General features: G+C 25.6%; 2 protein-coding genes across 4 annotated transcripts in view; one reads left to right on the forward strand and one right to left on the reverse strand.

Moving 5' to 3' along the window:
• The window catches only part of LOC122504838, a 57356-nt gene extending 48332 nt beyond the window's left edge, over nucleotides 1-9024 (reverse strand). For all 3 annotated transcript variants that reach the window (XM_043616118.1, XM_043616119.1, XM_043616117.1), the window contains exons 1-2: nucleotides 8870-9024; nucleotides 1105-1182 (exon numbers count right to left, since the gene is read on the reverse strand). In XM_043616118.1, coding sequence (XP_043472053.1) covers nucleotides 1105-1110 — 6 coding nt within the window. In that variant the 5' untranslated portion in view covers nucleotides 1111-1182; nucleotides 8870-9024. The remainder of the gene's footprint in view (nucleotides 1-1104; nucleotides 1183-8869) is intronic.
• Nucleotides 9025-11342: 2318 nt separating this feature from the next.
• On the forward strand, nucleotides 11343-19909 carry LOC122504794 (transcription elongation factor SPT4). Its single transcript, XM_043616043.1, has 4 exons — nucleotides 11343-11561; nucleotides 12094-12200; nucleotides 19260-19315; nucleotides 19521-19909. Exons 1-4 carry the CDS (start codon nucleotides 11499-11501, stop codon nucleotides 19637-19639), a joined length of 345 nt encoding a protein of 114 aa, XP_043471978.1. The 5' UTR covers nucleotides 11343-11498; the 3' UTR covers nucleotides 19640-19909.
• The last annotated feature ends 389 nt before the right edge of the window (nucleotides 19910-20298 follow it).

Genomic DNA, 20298 nt, shown 5'->3' on the forward strand with positions numbered 1-20298 from the left:
AAAATAATTGAATTGTTTACAAGGATTTATTAAAATTTTAGAAAATAATGGAATTCTTTCGTGAAATTTTATTAAAATTTTTGAATGTATGAACAGTAATAATTAATTTTGTACTTAATAAGTTAATTTTTTAAATTTTGATTGTGAAATTATTTAAAAAATTTATATTTGAAAATAAAAAATGTTGTAATTTGCATAACAATAATAAATTGAATATCTCGTTCCGCGCGTAACATTTTCTGCTAATAATATAATATACAATTTATCTAAAGTTAACAAAAAACAAAAGTATAAACAAAAGACAACTTCAGAGTGTGAGGGACAAAAAAAGTAAATGGATGAAAGAACATTCAAATTATTATAGAGGCATTTCACGTCAGAAATATCACGATTCGCAAAGGGTATGATGCTTTTGCAAAACTTCGTGGGATTATAGTTCTATAAAAGAGACTTCCTTCCCCCAAATTTTTTCAAAAAAAATTTATAATTGTTGAAGATACGCCATTTTGAATTTTAATATTAATTTTATAAAATTTTGAATATCTCGGAATATTGTTTATGGATTTTTATGAAATTTACACATTTTTCAGGTAAAAGTATGTACTTTAAAATGCAAATAAAGTTAATAAAAAAAATTAATGTTTAATTAAAAAAATTAAAAAAAAATTTTTTGTTTATTTACTTCTCTCTGAGAAAAATGTTATTAACATATTTGAATTTCTTGTAAATTCACCTTTTATTTCATAAACAAAAATTAATCGAGACTCAACTGGTTCCGGAGATATTGAATTTTTTTAAAAAAAGCGTCGCCGCGCCATAGCACCATACTGCACAAGTCGCGTAGTACGTTACCGTAGCAGTGCATTGCTGCTTCAACAATTATAAATTTTTTTTGAAAAAATTTGGGGGAAAGAATTTCTATATAAAAATCTTATATAGAACTATAATCCCACGAAGTTTTGCGAAAATCGGCATACCCTTTGCAAATCGTGATATTTCTGACGTGAAATGCCTCTATAGTTAATTTACAAATAATAGGACAAACAATTGAAAATTAAATTATTGTATTTGAAAACATTTAGAGAATATACATTGGAAACTTACAGTCATTGTAGATGTTTTTTATATTTCTTTTACAAAATTTAAAATTTCCTTTCCATTTAAAGTGAAGATTTTGATTCTCTAAAACAGATTAAAATTATTTAAAAAAAATATATTTTACAAGAATTTTTTTATAATAATGGTAATAATTAAATATAGTAAATAATTTGACATTTTAATGGTTGTTTATGAGAAATGTTTTTCAAGCTTGAGTAGCTGTGAGGAATGTGTATCTGATTTGCGTCCCCAAGGTCCAAAGTTCGAACCCCCGTGTGTGTGTGAAATTTTCAAATATTGTTTTATGTGTTATATGTGCGGCAACTTTTATTATGAACAAAAAGTTTTGAATGTTCAAATGAACGAAATATTTTTTGTTAAAAATATTTTCATAGATTATTGATTACAATTCAAATTAAAAACTCAAATTTTACATTTAGAAACATTATAATTAATTTGCTTAATAGTGACGAAAAATTATAGTAATAAAAATTTAATTTGAAGAAGAAATAAATAAATTTCGTTCATTTGAACGTTCAAAACTTTAACCTCCTCTTTTATTAATAATGTGAAGTGAAATATATGTTTAAATAATATATTGTAATTAATAATAAACAATGTAATTTGGTTTGTTAAAAATAAGATAAAAAAACCGAAATTTAAAAATATATTTTTGCAAATATACACAACGCAATTGTAGTATTCATAATTATTTTTAATAATTTATATGTGACCTGGTAAGTTAAAAGGAACCTTACGCCCAAAATCAAGTTTTCGAGAAAAACGTTCTTAAAGTTAACAAGTCGATATTCTTGCTTCTGCACATTAAAATAGCTTGAAAATTGTTAACCCCTTAGCAGTGTAGTCAAAATAAGCTTTTCGTGACACAAATGTGCAAAAAAAAATTTTTTTTTAAATTACTTGACATTATTATATTTTATGTTTTCGGGGTCGCTGAATCCGAATATTTGATAAAAATTTAAAAATTCAAAATGGCGGCTCCAAAATTTAAAAGTTTCCTGATTTGACTCAAAATGCTCACTTGGGGGGTTTTTTGGGTTGCTGATTTCGAATATCTGGTTGAAATTTTAAAATTCAAAATGGCGGCTTCAAAATGGCAAACGAAAAAATTTTAAAGTTTTCGGATTTGGCTAGAAATGAGCATTTGGGGGTTTTTGGAGACACTGAATTAGAATATTGGGTTAAAATTTTATAATTCGAAATGGCGACTTCAAGATGTCAACTAAAAATTTAAAAGTTTACGAATGTGGATATAAATAGTTATTTGAGTCTTTTGGGGTTTATATTTTTATATATATGTATAATATATTTTACATACATTATATTTTTATATTTATATATATTTACACAAACTATTTAAAACACCGCTCTTAGTCGAATCCGGAGTCACGAACTATTTAATTTAATAACTATTATTAAATTTTTTAATATAGATCGATTTTGAGTATTTCACAATGTTTTAAAACATCGGACATATTAATTCCTCTGCTTTAAGTTTTAAGAACTAATTTGAGAACTTTAAATTTTTTTGGTCGACATTTTGGAGCCGCCATTTTGAATTTTAATTTTTTAACTAAATATTTGGATTTAGAGATCTCAAAAACCCCCGAATGAGCATTTTCAGCCAAATTCGTAAACTTAAAAAAAATTTTGGTCGCCATTTTGAATTTAAAATTTTCAATAACGGATTTGGATTCAGCGACTCCGAAAACCCTCGAGTAGGCATTTTTAGCAAGATTCGTTAACTTTTATATAACTTTTTTTTCGATGCCGCTATAGCGGTCATACACACTGGGGGCACGAATTATTTTTGCCTCTATAGACGTCAAACACTGTGAAGGGGTTAATCGGGGATTTTTGATGTCGCTAATTACGAATCTGGCATCAGATTTCCAAAATTCAAAATGGCGGATTCAATATGGCGGATAAAAATTAAAAATTGTTTGCATTTGTCTGAAATTCATTATTTGGGGGTTTGTGCGTTCGCAGATTACAAATCTGACATCAGATTTTTAATATTCAAAATCTGATGTAAGATTTGTAATCAGTGACCCCCAAACACCTTCATGTAATAAGTATCATAAAAAATAATTAACTTCTTAGTTTTAATGTCCGCCATATTGGATCCGCCATTTTGAATTTTGGAAATCTGACCTAAAGTCTCTTTTAACCTTTAAATCTTAGTCTAAGAGGCTGCTAAAGTTATTTTAATATGGATTTTTAGCAGGATGGTCGAGTCTAACACAAAATAAATTTTGAAAAAAATATAAAATTAAATTGCTTAAATTTGTTTTAAGGGGGGAAACCACATTAGAAGGTTTAAAAAATCGATTTTTTAATTGCATAAATCGATAGTAGGTATAATTATTCAAGAGTAGGCTCACAAAATTTCAAAGCGAAATTTGAAGTCTTTTATGTGATACAGATGGTAGACGGTGATCCCTCCGGTTTAGCCACGAACTCATGAAACATGTAACTAAGGGTGTCCGTTTTTTAATTGTCTCGTTTTGTTGTACATGGACTGAAGGTATAATGGAGATAAGGGAGAAATTTGCCAGAAGTTGCTTTATGGTGCTGGAATAGCAAATTAAAATGTAAGTGGTTTCTTACTCTTTTGAATATAAAATTTGCGAATCTTTATTTTCAAACGCGCTTTTCTGGAACTGACATTTTTTCATATTTTCGGGACGTCAAACTTAAACAGTAATCTACCGATCATTTTAAAATTTAGTAGTTTTATTCTATATAAATTATTTTTATTCAAACATTGTTGAAAGCAGCAGTAAAATGATGTCGAACTGTCATTGAATTTTAAAAAATTTATTCTTGCCTTAAAAAATACTTTAAGAATCCATAGAAATGAGCCTTCTAATGTGGTTTCCCCCCATAAAGAATATAAATTTTACTTTTTCTAAAAGACTTGAAAAAATAAGATACTACAGAAAAAGATTCGACTATAGTTATTTTTTACACTATGGAAATAAAAATAAATTGCATTTTCAATTGTTTACGATTTATTATGTACATCTTAGGCGATTTAGAGATAAAAATATAAAGCTTCAATTCTAATTTTTTGTAAAGTTCAATTATTTTCCAAATTTTCAGTAAGAATTCTCCAAAACTACAATTAGATTTAAAAATCCAATTCTTAATCAAAAAAATTAATATCGATAATTCTTCACAAAAATTGTAATTACAATTTTTCAGAATTTCCAAATTAAATTATTCAAAAATTCAATAATTTTTGTTAAACAAATATTTTAATACCTACTTATTATTTATTTTCTTAGAGGAATTAAATTTTTTTTAAATTTTAATGTGAAATGATTGGAAATTATTTTTATTCTAAAAATTACAACTGTAATTATTCCAAAATACAATTACTTTTTTTTAGAATTTTTAAATAAAATGATTTAAATCATTTTTTAGATAAAGGATTGAATTGTCTTTGGTTTTTTAAAATCGATTTGATAGAATTTGAAGAAATTGCTATAACTTTCTTTCTGTTGCATATTTCTTTGAAAATGTTTCAAGACAATAATTTTATGATACTAAGGAACATTTTAAAGCAAAAAAAGAAAAATCGATTTTTTTTAATCCTTGACCAGAAAGTTCCCTTAATTGTAGTTTTTTTCTTAACACTTAAAGCTTTAATAGTCTAACATAATTGGATCGAGGGATATTTGAATCGATTAAATTTGTTTACATTAGATCAATTTGAATTAATAAAGTTAAATTTAGTAACAAAATTTTTATATAGTAGCGAAACAAGATGAGTTTGTGATTCCTGAATTTATCATTATTTTAACAAAAATAAATATGAATTATTTTATTTAAACTATTAATGGGTATGAAATAGTGTAAATTCTCAATGAGAAAAGTATTTTTAGTGACAAGAATAAAAAAAAAAATGTTTTAAAATAGTAGCAAATCGTGAGAAAAGTAACAGAAAGTAGGTTTTAGTCAATGCGTGCAAAACGTGTGCGTATTCACAAAAAATCGTAAGGAACTGAAAATTGGAAAAGGCAAACTTTTTTTTACATATACATATACATTAGCTTTAATTTTTTTTATTCATTTACCCAGGCGCGAGCTGACAGTGAGTTCAGGCTTTACGAAGCTTGATTGAGACTTGGTCAGTATTGGTTGAAGATTGGTGGGACAGCGAAAGCAAGGCTACTTGAGTCCGGAATAGTAACATCGATGTAAACCTGACGCTCAGTCTTTGTTGAAGACTGGCGTTCAATCTTCAATCAATGCTGCGGAAACCGAAAGCAGGACTGAACAAGACTGCTTCCACTGTTCCCAAATTTACACGCTTCTCACGCGTTCATTCAATATAACGTGAATATATTAATTATTATTATTAATAATAAACAGTATTGTTATTAATATATATGTATTTACATATTTAATGACAATAAGTTATTATTATAATAATTATATTATTTTCATATAAATATTATATGACTAACAATAAATTTCATTTAACATAATAATATTGAAAAATAATTTTAGCAAAAAAAAAACACAATTTGTGATAATTTGTACATTTTTTAACTTCATTTTTGACAGACTTTTAATATTATTTACAAACAAGTTCACAAGTTTTTATTCACAACACTTATTAATTATACAGATTAAATAGTAATTTTATTATTTTATGTAACCGCTTATAATGAAAAAATCCGCTCGCATGTGGGATCGAACTCACGTCCCCCCGCCCCAAACGCATTCCGGAAGTCCTAGACGCAACCACTTAATCCGCACGGCCACTGAGTCTCGATGAGACCTCGGGCTAATGTAATATATTAATGCCAGTGCCGTATACTTTGTTACTTATAAGGGCAAAGTGAAAACTATGACTAAAAATTTTACACATACTAATCCTGAATTATTTTAATTATTAAAAATGAATATTAAATAATTCATAATAAAATTGTAATCATTACAAAATTCAACTTTTAAAACATTTTACAATTAAAAATATTTAATGGATAATTTAATAAACATCGATAAATAATTGATATTTTTTATTATTCAGTAACAAAATTATTAACATTTATTATTAGATATATTAATAATATATTATGTAAATAAATATAATTTGGAATAATAATGAATTATAATGTTAAATATTATAATTATTATTAATTATAATAATATTTATTAATTGAATAATAATTATTAAAATTATAATAATTAATAAATAAATAATAATTAATTAAATTAATATTAAAAGTTAACATAATTAATAAAATGATTAAATATGATGCAGTGTCAGGAATATTTATTGCACATTTTAATTATTATTTATTAATTATCTATAATAATTTTGAAAACATTTATAAAAAAAAATTTTCCATTTAACTTTCTTTAAATATGAATGTTACAATTAATAATATATTTATTTATCAATTGATAACTTAATGTTAATTATTATTATTATTATTTGAAACAATTATTATAATTATAATTATTATAATATTATTTAATTAAGTGAACACGGTAATAAATAAAGATAAACTGAATATTGAGTAAAGATTGATTCAAGCTTGAATCAAGATTAGATGTTCGAGCTTCACTCATAAAGACTGACCGAGTCTTGAATCGAGCATGGGACGAGCATTGGGTCCAATGTTGAACCAATATTGAACTAATATTGATTGACAGTGATGTAAAGACTGCTTCTACTGTGAGTTACCCACACTGAGCGTTCAAGACTCAATCAACCTTTAATCTATCGTCAGCATTGGTCTTTCGCGCCTGGGTATAAACATTGAAAAAAGCATTTTTTTCATAAAAATAATACTCCTTTATTAATTTATCATTGTTTAAAGAAAGCTTAATTAACATTTGCAGTTTCTTTATTTTTAGCTGTTTAAGTCTCGTTTTTTGGTATATTTCCTTGTATATAATAAAATAAATATTAAAGAAAAGCTTTTGTTAATTTATTTCTTTATATAACAATTCAAAAATTGTTTAAACAAAATAGTTAATGCCTCAAAACATTTTTAGAACATAGCTATAATGCTTTTGGTAATTATTAATAATATAATAGGCCTTCGTAAGCAACAATATTTGTTTAAAGTCAAAAAATTTCTCATTTTTTTATTTAACATTTAATAAACAATTAACGGAAATTTTTTTAAAATAAAAAACGTACGTTTTATGCAAAATTTTATTAGCTTTAACTTAAAAAAAAATTTTGTCAATCGGTTAAAAATTGTGGTCTAAAAATCAATTTGTCCAAAAGCGTGTTATTTGCCCCAGTGTGTGGCGGTCCGTGCACGACGCAACAAAAAATCAAAAATCTCCGGTTATAATTAAAAATACACACATTTTTTCGAGAATATAAAGATGTCTGTTATGTATAAATTTCATCAAAATTCTTGCTCTAGAAAGCATCAAAAATACACATTGTTTATAAAATTGTTATTAAAAATTAAAAATTTTTTTACAATTATTTTTATTTAAAAGAGTGCATATTAATTAACTACCAAAAAATCCCCATTAATTTCCAACAAATTAAATTTTAGTTATTAATTTTTTTTAAAATGATGTACAAATTTGTTATTGTAAGAAGTTATAAAAAATTTTTAATTTCGAAAAATGGTTAAAAGTGTTTCTTTAGTTTGTTGTGAACTATAGATTTTCATAAATGTTTTTACTTTTACAAAAAACTTAAAAAATTTTAGTCCGGGTTGACTTAATAAATACATTATTAAAAAGTTGACTTGCATTTTTAAGTATCTATAAAATTTATATATTTTACTCAACCATATTTTCAACATCTTTAATATTAGTGATAATTTTTAAAATTTTTCTGATACAAGATTCTCCACTTGCACCTGTTAAGGAAAAATATTCGCCAAAATACCGATAAATAAATTTAATTCTCCATTAAGGGCATTTGAACCTTGATGACGTTTCAGTTTGTGCAAAGCATGTGTGACGTCATCAAGTTTCAAATGCCCTTAAATGACGTTTAAAATGAGTTCAAGAACGTTAAAAATATTAATTAGCTTTAGAGAAATTAAAAATAAAGAAAAGCAAGCAAAATCAATATTTTTTTCATAGGTATATCCAACAAAGAAAACTTGACGTAATCTCTTCTATTAGGTGTCATTTTTATCATAACTTTATTATCTTTTAGGGAAACAATAGAGAAAACTTTTATTCTTTTTCTTTTCTATACGCTTAACGCTTTTTTACACTATAATGAAAAAAAGAGGTGTCCACTTAATTATGGTCGGTAGTGTGAGTTTCAAAAAAATTCGTGGCGGAGGGGAGGGGGCGGGGGGTTTTGAGGTATCAGGAAACAGGAAATAGAATGTCCCTATTTTTATTATTTACACTGTAAAAATGAAACTTTAAATTGAAATATAAATTATTAAAGAAAAAATTCGTCTAGAAGTGAATAACTTCTTTTAGGTTATCAAAAAAATAAATTATTCATATTCCTAGCAGGATAAACATACCGGCTAAAACCTGTTTCCTACTCTGTGAAAATTAATAATGTAATTCAATATAAAATACTGTAGTTATTTTAGAAAAAAATATTCTAATCGACTATGAGATTAATTTAATAAAATAATATTCCAATATATGTGATAAAAAAAGTTTGTTTTGAAAAACATGAGAACATTAAATTAAAAATAAACATACTGCTGTGATAATAAAAATAACAATATTTATCTCTTAAAGAATAAGACAAAAGAATTTGATTAACATTGTTACCCTGACGTACCATTTGATGGAACATTAAACACTGCTTTCAATCAAATATATTTCAAAAAACATTACATTACACGACTTTATATTCTAATCTAAATGCCATTTCTATAATAAAGAAGTTACATCGAACATAAAAAGAAGGCAACTATTGCTATTCTAAGAATGTAAAGGTGCAATCACATTATTTCAGAGAGTAGTCCCACGTAGTAGTGGATAAAGCCCTAAGCACAATGGATTCATTAACTGAAAAGGTGCCATCACATGTCGGCGTTAGGGTGCGATCCCATGAGAGCAGAATACGTCGACCGAAAGCAGAAAATCATGAGTGCAAAAGAGATAGGTAGATATTGTGTTGTTCTTTTCACTCTCATGATTTTCTGCTTTCGGTCGACGTATTCTGCTCACATGGGATCGAACCCTTAAAGGTACGATCTCACCCTCACCTCGGTTGCCTGCCTGACTGCAAGTTGTCATGGTAACACATAAGAGTAAGAGAGTCAGACAATTCCAAATTTTATGTTTTCTCTCTCTTACTCTAGTTGGTGTGACCGTGCAATAAGGGTACGGTCACACGACTTTTGGAAAAACCGTTCATATCTTTCTCTCTCCTATTACATAGGCATAAGTTTGTCTCATTCTACATTTTCCGTTTTTGGAAAAAGTAAGAAAATGTAAAGTGAGAAAAACTTATGCCTATGTCATAGGAGAGAGAAAGACAAGAATGGTTTTTCCAAAAGTCGTGTGACCGTACCCTAAGGGTTCAGTCCCATGGAAACGTTTTGCGTTGCGTTACGATTACGTTCCGTTTAAGGTGCATAATGAAATTTCATAAAATTACATTATTTTAAATATTAATTTAATATCGTTGAAATATTCAATATTCCTTCTCTAATGGAGCGTTTACACCTTCGGTAAAAATTGTTCAGAACGGAAAATCCACATTGAAGTAAGAGAAACAGATATACAGCCTGTCTCTCTTACGCCAATATAGATTTTTCATTCTGGACAATTTTCACTGAAGGTGTAAATACTCGATAACTCGTTCTTCCGTTAACGGTTGTTGTAAAGGTGTTTCTGCAAAAGCTTAAAAATGTATTTGTTTTTTGTCTGATTCAGAAGAATTGCACATTCTGTAATATAAAATCAATCAAAAGATGTATTTTCAAGTTAATATAGAAACACCTTTACAGTTTAGTGTGAATGACATTTTTTGGTAAATTTTTTTCTTCGACATACGTGTAAATGCACCCTAATAGTGACGTCAACATGTCATGTCCACATGTTACGTGCTGAGTTTGACGTAACGTTAAAATTTCCGTAAGAACCAGATATCGAATAGTCTATTGGTTCAGTTATGATGTTTGAAATACTGTTAGAGCCAGTAGATTAATAGTCGATTGGTTCTTCAATAGTAGACATTGGAAATTGAAAAGAGTTCAAATTTGAATTAAATTATTTAATTAATTTTATCAAAACTTAAAATTATCACTGAACTAAATGAAGAATATTTAAGGTATAAATCAAACTGTTTATTTAAAGTTATTTATATGAATATTAATTAAAATCACTGAAGTTAAATTATTAAATTATATTAAAATGTTTATTTAATTATTTAAGGTTCTTTAAATAAATAACACTGATATTTATAGTTGGAAAATTTAACAAAAACCAACTTTTATTAGTTTTTAGTCACTTATTCTTTTTACCCAGTTTTTAGAATAATGTTTATAAGTTCACAAATTATTTTAAGTTATAATGTTTGAACACGAGTCGCGCGAATACGAAATAATCTGACAATTTTTGGTTTAACATTGGTTTTTATAGTTAACAAAATAGGAGGGATTTATCCCTTCCACAAGCAATTTGACCAATCAAATTGCTGACGTCATATAATTTTATGTTCGTTTAACCAATTAATATAAAATGGGCTTAGACTAAAATCTAGTAATTCTGCGAAAAGGTTGCGCAATCGATGATTGACATTTTTGGTTTCGTATTTCGTTTTATGGTTTTTAGCGACTTCGTGGCGCCAAGGGTAATAAATGAACTATTTTTAATATCATTTCCTAGAAAACTACCCTTATTCTGAGTAGTATTGCGCATGATCGTCGCGTATAGCTCATTGACATCGAAGTTCACACGCGTGTATAACCTTGAATTTTGACCTTTTGGCACGTGTATATATTCAAACACGTGTAGTTTATTAATTTATATTTGTACATAGTATTTTAATAGAATTGAGAGAGAAATGCATTATTATATTAATGATTATTAATATTAATCTAATTTGTTATTTATTTTAATTAAATACTAGTGATTTAAGTTTACTAAGTTACTTAAAGTGAAATTCCCTATGTTAATAAGTCATAGTGACTTTTGTATTTCTTTAAATTCACTGAATCACCACAGATGACACTAGCCGTGACGTCACACCACACTTGTGTGCTAACCACTGTTAACTGAGCTTTATGTTCCTATTGAAGACGTACCATAAGAATAAGTCTGAAACTAGCAAGGCTAGTAATAATAAACAAAAACCAACTAAAGAAATGTTTCAAGCCTCAATTTATTTTTATGTCAACTACTTGTGCTAGAAGCAATAGAATTAAAAAGAATTCAATAAGTATTTTTAAAAACAAGCCATGGATACAGTTCCTAAAGGACTCAGAAGCTTAAGAGCTTGCTTAGGATGTTCTTTAATCAAGGTAAATATACACTCATGAACTGTAACAAAAATTATTATCTAATACTTTTAAAATAAGAAATTACACATACTCATTTCTTCCTTTTGTTTACATTTGAAATTCGTTATACTTGCCTAGATTATTGTTTATTTGTTTTGACATCTTATAAAGTTGTTTAAGAAGTTTTGTTTATGTTTTTAATAAAATACGTTGCGTATGAGATTAAGATTCTAAATATTTATCACAGTATTAACATCTGTTAATTATTATTAACTTAATAATTTTACTGTGCGAAAAAAGTGAAAGTTATCTTTTTTTGACTTACAGTCGTTAAATAAATATGACGCGCTTCCAAGAAAGGTATATCTATATACATAAGAGGCAAAAAATTTTAGGTTATGTTTATAATATCCTAACTTGTCGAAAACTATTTATTTTGTTATTTTGAGTGATAAAAATGTAATTTAGTTAAACCTTTTTCTTTCATCTATCTAGAATCCTCTACATTTAATGAAAAGATATAAACATCCGCTTTTATTTCTATTTCTTATAGACGATAGATCAATTTGAACTTGACGGCTGTGAAAACTGCAACTTATTTCTTAGAATTAAAAATGACAGAGATGCAGTCATGCGGTGCACAAGTGGAAATTTCGATGGGTAAGAATACAGTAAAATTTATTTCATTTTGCTACTAAATTCTTTTTTTTTTATTCATCACCTCAGATAGTTTATAGAAAGTAATTTCAATAAGATATAATAAAATAAATTTTATTAAAAAAACAGGTTGTATTTCTATTAATTTCAGTAATTATCAATTTTTTCAAAATATATTTGTGAAATAATATAAATGAACTATATTATTTCCTTTTCTCTATTATATGATGAATAGAGAGAGTTAATATAAAGTATTACTCTGACATTCTCACACTTTAATAATTTTTTACTTTAACCCCTTCGCTGCTGTTCCAGGCTTCACAGTCTGTCCCCTATTTCCCTAAAAGTTCCCTTTTTTTAATGTTGGTCCCTAAACGTACTCTATTTTCAAAATTTCCCCTATTTTTTTATTTTATCTTTTAATGATTAATTCACGCCAAATTTAGCAAAGTGCCGTTGAAACTTTCAATTGGAAACTTTTGTTTTGAAAGTTTCAAATCTTGAAATTTATGATCGATGAAATTTTTCATGAAATTTATAAAATTTTGATGAAGTCAAGTCTCAATTATTTTTTAAAGTTGGTTCTTTTTGTAATATTATTTATTATTACAAAAGTTTTAATGCAATTATCTTGATAAATAACAAAATTCTTCACAGAAATTCAATAATTTTTAGGAATTTTAATAAAATTCTTTACAAAATTCAATTATTTTCATAAATTTCAATATTTAGCCCAAGAATTCAATTATTTTTAATTGTAATAAAATTCTTCGAAGAAATTCAATTATTTTTAAAAAATTTCACAAGTATCTCGTCAAGAATTCAATTATCTTTACACATAGCAAAATTTTTCGCCAAAATTCAATTATTTTCAAAAATTTATAAAAATCTTTGCAAAAGTTCAATTACTTTCAAAAGTTTTTTGCAATTTAATAATTTTCATAAAATTTATCAACAGATTTAATTATAGAAAAAACTTTTTGATACAATTCTACGAAAAGATTCAATTATTTTCATAAATAATAAAATTTCATTTACGAATTCAATTATTTTCATCATTTAATTTCAAATATTTTTAATACAATTTTAAATAAATTCCTTGAAAAATGCAATTATTATTAAAAACTTTATTAAAACTTGAGGAAAGAATTCAATTTTAAGAAACATTCAATTATTCAATAAAACAAGAAAATTCGTGGCAATAATTCTAATATTTTCATAAATAACATTTAATTCGTCGCAGAAAATCAATTATTTTCAAAAAATTTTAAGTAATTTTGCAAAAGTATTCAATTAGTTTGATAAACAAGAAATCGCATAAATTCTTCCCATAAAAGCAATTATTCTAAGGAATTTTAATAAAATTCTTTTCCAAAATTCAATTATTTTGATAAATATCAATATTCATCACAAGAATTCAATTCTTTTGAAAAGTAATAAAGTACGTTGCAAAAATTAAATTATTTTCAAAATTAATAAAATTCTTTGAGAAAATTCAATTATTTTCAAAATTAATAAAATTCTTCGCAGAAATTCAATTATTTTTAAAGAATCTACAAAAAATTGTGAACATTTCAATTATCTTTATAAATGAATAGCAAAATTCGTCGACAAAATTCAATTATTTTCAGGAATTTGAATAAAATTCATTTTAAAATTCAATTATTTTCATAAATAATAAAATTCTTTGACAATATTCAATTCTTTTGAAAAGTTATAAAATACTTTGCAGAAATTAAATTATTTTCAAAATTTTTTTTAAAAATTCTCGTCAAGAATTAAATTATTCTTATAAATAGATAGGAAAATTTCTTCTCAAGAATTAAATTACTGTCAACAATTTTTGAAAAATTCTTCTCAAAAAGTCAATTATTTTCAAAAATTTTAATAAAATTCTTCTCATGAATTCAATTGTTTTCAAAAATTATTATTTAAATTCTTCTCAGGAATTCAATTATTTTTAAAAAATTGAATAAAATTCTTCAAAAAGTTTTCAATTACTTTCAAAAATTGTTCTAAAATTCTTTAATATAATAAATTTCATTAAACTTTTAATTAAATTCCATAAAAGAAATTAAATATTTTCAAAAGTTTTTAATACAATTCTTCGTAAAAATTAAATTTGAAGAAGCATTCATAGTATATTAAGCAACAAGAGGATAAAGGCAGCCATTTCTTTAGGGTGATTTTTGTGACATGTGACATTTTATTTTTTAATTTTCAGTCCCCTATTTCCCCTAAAATACTTTTTAGGGGCACTGTGAAGCCTGCTGTTTGGAAAAATATTCATATGATTGGCCCAAAATGTCCAACAAAATCTGGTCGATGAATTTTTATGAAACTTAGTATACACACGTTTTTGCGGTCGTTGAATTCAAATACGTCAAGAAAAAAAATTCAAAATGTCGGATCCAATATGGCGGGCAAAATTTTTCAATTTCAAGCAGACATTTATAAAAATTAGTATATAAAGGTTTTTTGGGTCACTGATTCTAATTTTGACGTAAATAAATTACGTCCGCCATTTTGGATCCTCCATTTTGGATTTCTAAAAGTAAATGTCTGAATTCAGCGACTCAAAATACCCCTTGATACTGAAATTGATAAAAATCCGAATAAATTTTACAAATCATGTCCGACATTTTGAATTTTTATAAATAGAGATAGGAACTTTCTGCTAAAGCATAAAAGCAGAATTCTGCTCGAAAATTTTTAAATGTCATAAAACGTCTAAAAACCTTATAAAACACGTTTTTTAATAGAAATTATATGAAATTAAATCAGCAGAAAAAAGCATAATTTTATCATTTAAGCAGCAGAATTTTTATGTGCGAAATATGCCGCCAAATTGGTGATTTTTAGCCGATTTTCAGCAGATATTGAGCAGAATTTGAAGGTTAAATAGTTATTGGGCTTCTAAACATGACTAAATAAGTTAAAGTATACGTAAACAAGTAATTTAGTTAATAAAAGATCTGTGTTTATTTAACAAAAGCTTTAGAACAGTTATAAAGTTAAAAAAATTAAATTAAAAAAAAAAAAAAATTTTGGTTTATTTCACGTGAACGGTCTTGTTTTTGACAGAGTACTTGCCTAATGTCAAATAAATCATTTTTAAACAAATAAACCCAAAAGAACGAAAAATAAAAAAAAAATTTTAATTAACAACATGTAAAAATACATTTAACATTTCGCCCCAGGGTGCATTTTTGGCTTTAACAACAAATATAAAAAATCTAACTAAATATCCGGAGCCTCATTTAGCAAATACCTTTAGGTATCTCTTCAGGGGACCCAAATAATGAAGTAAAAAATCTCGGTGAAAATAAATGCAAAAAATATACTTAAAAGTTGATATTTTCTTTTACGAAAAAAATTTTCAAAAGTAGGGTGAAAAAAAAATTTAAATATGGACACCACAAAAATTAACAGAATGTCACATAACTCCGGACATTTATTTAGGGTGATAACACCCTTCTATAATTAAAATTGCAGGGCTCGAACTAAGTCCGTAAATCCCGTAAAAGTCCGTAACTTTGCTTGAAGTCCGTAAAAGTCCGTTTTTTTGAAAAAAGGTCCGTAAAGTCCGTAATTTGATTAAAAAAGGTCCGTAAAGTACGTAAATTATACGATATAATTTGGATAATTTTAGAGAAATTACAAATGATTGAAGGAATTTAATTATTTTCAAAAGCAATAAAATTCTTCGCAAAAATTCAATTATGTTTAAAATTTTTTAAGAATTCTCGTCAAAATTTCAATTATCTTTAGAAGTAATTAAATTCTTCTCCAAAATATCAATTATTTTCAAAAATTTTAATAAAATTCTTGGAAAAATTTCAATTATTTTCAAAATTTTTCCTCAATTCAATTATTTTTAATAGGTATCTATACTATTCTAGTAAAATTTTCCAAAAGAATTCAATTATTTAAAAAAAATTAATAAAATTCTACACAAACTTTTAATTATTTTCAAAAAATAATAAAAATTTTACAGGAAATTCATTAATTACAAATTTTTTAATAAATTTCTTCGCAATATTCAATTATTTTCATAAATAATAAAATTTTTACAGGTATTTAATTTTTTTGGCAAATGATAAAATTCTTATTAGGAATTCAATTATTTTGATAAATAATAAAGCTAATTGCAGAATTTCAATTATTTTTAATACAATTTTAATCGAATTCCTCGAAAAATGCAGGGCTCGAACTAGGTCCGTAAATCCCGTAAAAGTCCGTAACTTTGCTTGAAGTCCGTAAAAGTCCGTTTTTTCGAAAAAAGGTCCGTAAAGTCCGTAATTCGATTGAAAAAGGTCCGTAAAGTCCGTAAATTATACGATATAATTTGGATAATTTTAGAGAAATTACAAATGATTGAAGGAATTCAATTATTTTCAAAAGTAATAAAATTCTTTGCAAAAATTCAATTATGTTCAAAAATTTTTAAAAATTCTCGTCAAAATTTCAATTGTCTTTAGAAATAATTAAATTCTTCTCCGAAATATCAATGATTTTCAAAAACTTTAATAAAATTCTTGGAAAAATTTCAATTATTTTCAAAATTTTTCCTCAATTCAATGATTTTTAATAGGTATCTATACTATTATAATAAAATTTTCCAAAAGAATTCAATTATTTAAAAAAAATCTCCTCAAATTCTACACAAACCTTTAATTATTTTCAAAAAAAATAATAAAAAGTTTACAGGAATTTCATTATTTACAAATTTTTTTATAAATTTCTTCGCAATATTCAATTATTTTCATAAATAATAAAATTTGTACAGGCCCGTGTGGAAAAGTGGTGTTGGCCCACGCCGGGGGCCCGCATGGATCGTCCACATCCAGGAGGGGCCCACGTGGGTGATCCAGGCGAGGCCCCTCATGGAAACGACATGCTGATCGATGAGGGCGCCCGCATGGGCGATCCACGCGGTCGCCCTCGTCGGCCCCCTGCGTGGCCCTTGCGTTTGCCCTCATCTTTGCCCTCAACTTACTCTCACCTTTATTTTTCAAAATTAAGTTAATAAATTCATTATTTATTAATAATAAACAAGTTCAATTATTAATAAATAACATTGTTACTTAACGATTTTAACTTTTTTTAATTAAATCGTGACCAAAAAAAAAAATCTGACGCACGCGGGTATAGAACCTACGACCTACGGACTATCAGACAAACGCTTATCATTCTATCTTTAATTATTATAAAACACGAAGTAATCGATCGCTCCGAGTCGAAGACTCGGAGTTATCGATATCTTCATGTTTTTTAGTTATGAAAAAATCTAATTTATAGTTTTAAGTAAAATGTTCTCTTATATATTTTTGTCAGTAATTGGTCCGTAAATGGTCCGTAATTTTTCATTTTTGGTCCGTAAAGTCCGTATTTTTAAATACTTTCACTGGTTCGAGCCCTGAAAATGTAATTATTCTTAAAAATTTTATTAAAATTTATCAAAGAAATTTAATTATTTTAATAACCTCTAATTCAATTTATTTATTAGAATTTAAATATTATTTTTAATAAATTTTTAATTAAATTTCTTTAAAGAATAAAATTATTGCATTCAAAATTTTTAATGCAATTCTTTGCGTAAATTATCAATTTTCTTTATAAATAATAAAATTCTTCTTCAAAATTCAATTATTTTCAAAAAACTTTTAATAAAATTCTTGGCAAAATTTCAATTATTTTCAAAAATTTTGCCTAATTTAATTATTTTTAATATCTATTTTAATAAAATTTTGCAAAAGAATTCAAATTATTTTAAAATTGATTGATACAATTTTTTAAAAGAATTCAATGTAATAATTCATATGTAATTATTCAATAAATTGTTTTTTTTTTGTTTTTAAATAATGAAATTCTCGTAGAATTTCCTCATAAAAATTGATTTAAAAATGGATTTCCGTTAAAATTTTAGATTATAATTGAATATTAAAAGTATTAGAGCGTAAAGTTTTAGAAATAATTAAATTTTGAAAAGGTTTCAGATTCAAATCTTTGAAAATTTGAATTTTTCATATTTTTAACTGAGTAACAATTCTGTGGAATTAATTTTTTTGAGAAATTTTAATTGCGAATTTTTTTTTATATTATTTGAAGTTTTTATTTTCTAATACATATTTAATTGAAGAATTTACAAATAATTGAAAATTCGTAAAATTGAATATTGTAAAGAAATGGATTTGAAAATTGTCAAAAAACTTTTTCGAAAATTATTAAAAATAATCGATTTTAAGAAGAATTTTAGTTAAAAATTCTTGAAAATAATAATTGAAATGATAATGATTTTATCACTCTATCTTTAATTTATTATAAAACATGAAGTAATCGATCGCTCCGAGTCGAAGACTCGGAGTTATCGATATCTTCATGTTTATTAGTTATGAAAAAATCTAATTTATAGTTTTAAGTAAAATGTTCTCTTATATATTTTTACCAGTAGTTGGTCCGTAAATGGTCCGTAATTTTTCATTTTTGGTCCGTAAAGTCCGTATTTTTAAATACTTTCACTGGTTCGAGCCCTGAAATTGCAATGCTCTAACTATTTCCCTTCAAAAGATAATGAATTTTAACTGTTTTCACAATTTAACTTTTCGCCACAGTCTCCCCTATTATATGTTAATATCGTTTTATGTACAGTGTAAAAACACTTCAATTATAACAAAAAAAAGTTTATTTAATTTTAAAAAGTTCATTTTTTCTTAAATTTTATTCACTATTAAAATGCTATTCAGTGTAATAAATTACCATATTATATGCATAATTAAAATCGCTGTATTCATTTCCTAAACTTTTTCATTTTATTACCATTTGTTTTAGTAATAATGTTTTTATTATATATAAAGCAAAATTGATAACTAATTAAAGCCGCATTTCAGCAGAATTGGGCTATTTGTTTCAGCATAATTTGACCTCTCAAAAAAGCAGAAAGTTCCTAACTCTATTTATAAATGAAGGTCAAATTCGAATAAGTGTTTACTGTTTATTAAGTATGTTTAAAAATATCTTTTAAATATGTTATGTTTAATCAAAGTATTCATATGTTTTCAGCATGATTGCAGTCATGTGTCCAGAAGATAGTTGGGTTTCAAAGTGGCAGAGAATTAGTGAGTAATGTATAATATTAAATTAGATTGCAATAAGATTCTTCAGATTGGTTTCAGTAATAGAAATAAAAATCGTTTTAATATAAGTATAACTCATTTGTCCTATTCTGTAAGTAAAAAATAAATACTCATCGTAAAAATCTTGTTCTTACTTAAAATTCTTGTTTTACTCGCATGTTACATATTATACTATTATTTGTTCCAGGTAAATTTACAAAAGGCGTTTATGCTCTTTCTGTTTCTGGAACATTACCTAGAGAAGCAATAAAAGATATGAGAAGTCAAGGAATAACTTACAGAAATCGAGATACAAGTCAACGCTGATAATAAGAAATTTTTAAACCAATTACAAAGTAATGCATTCCATGGAAAGGAATGTTTTTGGCTACTCTAAAAAACAATTTCTTTTATGATTTAAATCTTTGCCGAATAATTTTGCAAGCAATAATATTTCACGTCAAATACTTTTGAATTATAACATTACGAATAAATTCCATAATTTGTTTTTACTTTTTACTTGATAATCAATAATCTAAAATTATACATTCTTTAATTTTAAAAATAAAAGTTTTGTACATGTATTGCATTAAAAAATTATAGTTTACTTTATTTCGATGTTGGAAATTTTAAAAACTGTCTACTTGAAATATCGTATATTAAACTAATTAAATATGTAATATGACGAATTTTTTTTGTTTTCAAGGTTGCTTTTTCAAAATAAAAAACTATCTTTTCATTAAAATATCGATTTTTTTTAATATACTCTTTGCTGTGCATTTTTTTGAGAACCGATTCTTAGACATAAGAGACGAGAAATTGCCTTTTCTTTTCATTCTTCATGCATTATGACTTAATTTTTGAAAATATAAGAAAAATTACAGTAGAAATTCTATTATCTGGATTTTCTATTATTCTGACAAATTTTCGGTTCTAATTTTCTTTATTAATTTTTTTAACACCTGGTTCTTTTTTCTCCACAGAAG

The sequence above is a fragment of the Leptopilina heterotoma genome, unplaced genomic scaffold, assembly GCF_015476425.1.
Source record: "Leptopilina heterotoma isolate Lh14 unplaced genomic scaffold, ASM1547642v1 Lhet_32, whole genome shotgun sequence".
Lineage (NCBI taxonomy): Eukaryota > Metazoa > Arthropoda > Insecta > Hymenoptera > Figitidae > Leptopilina > Leptopilina heterotoma.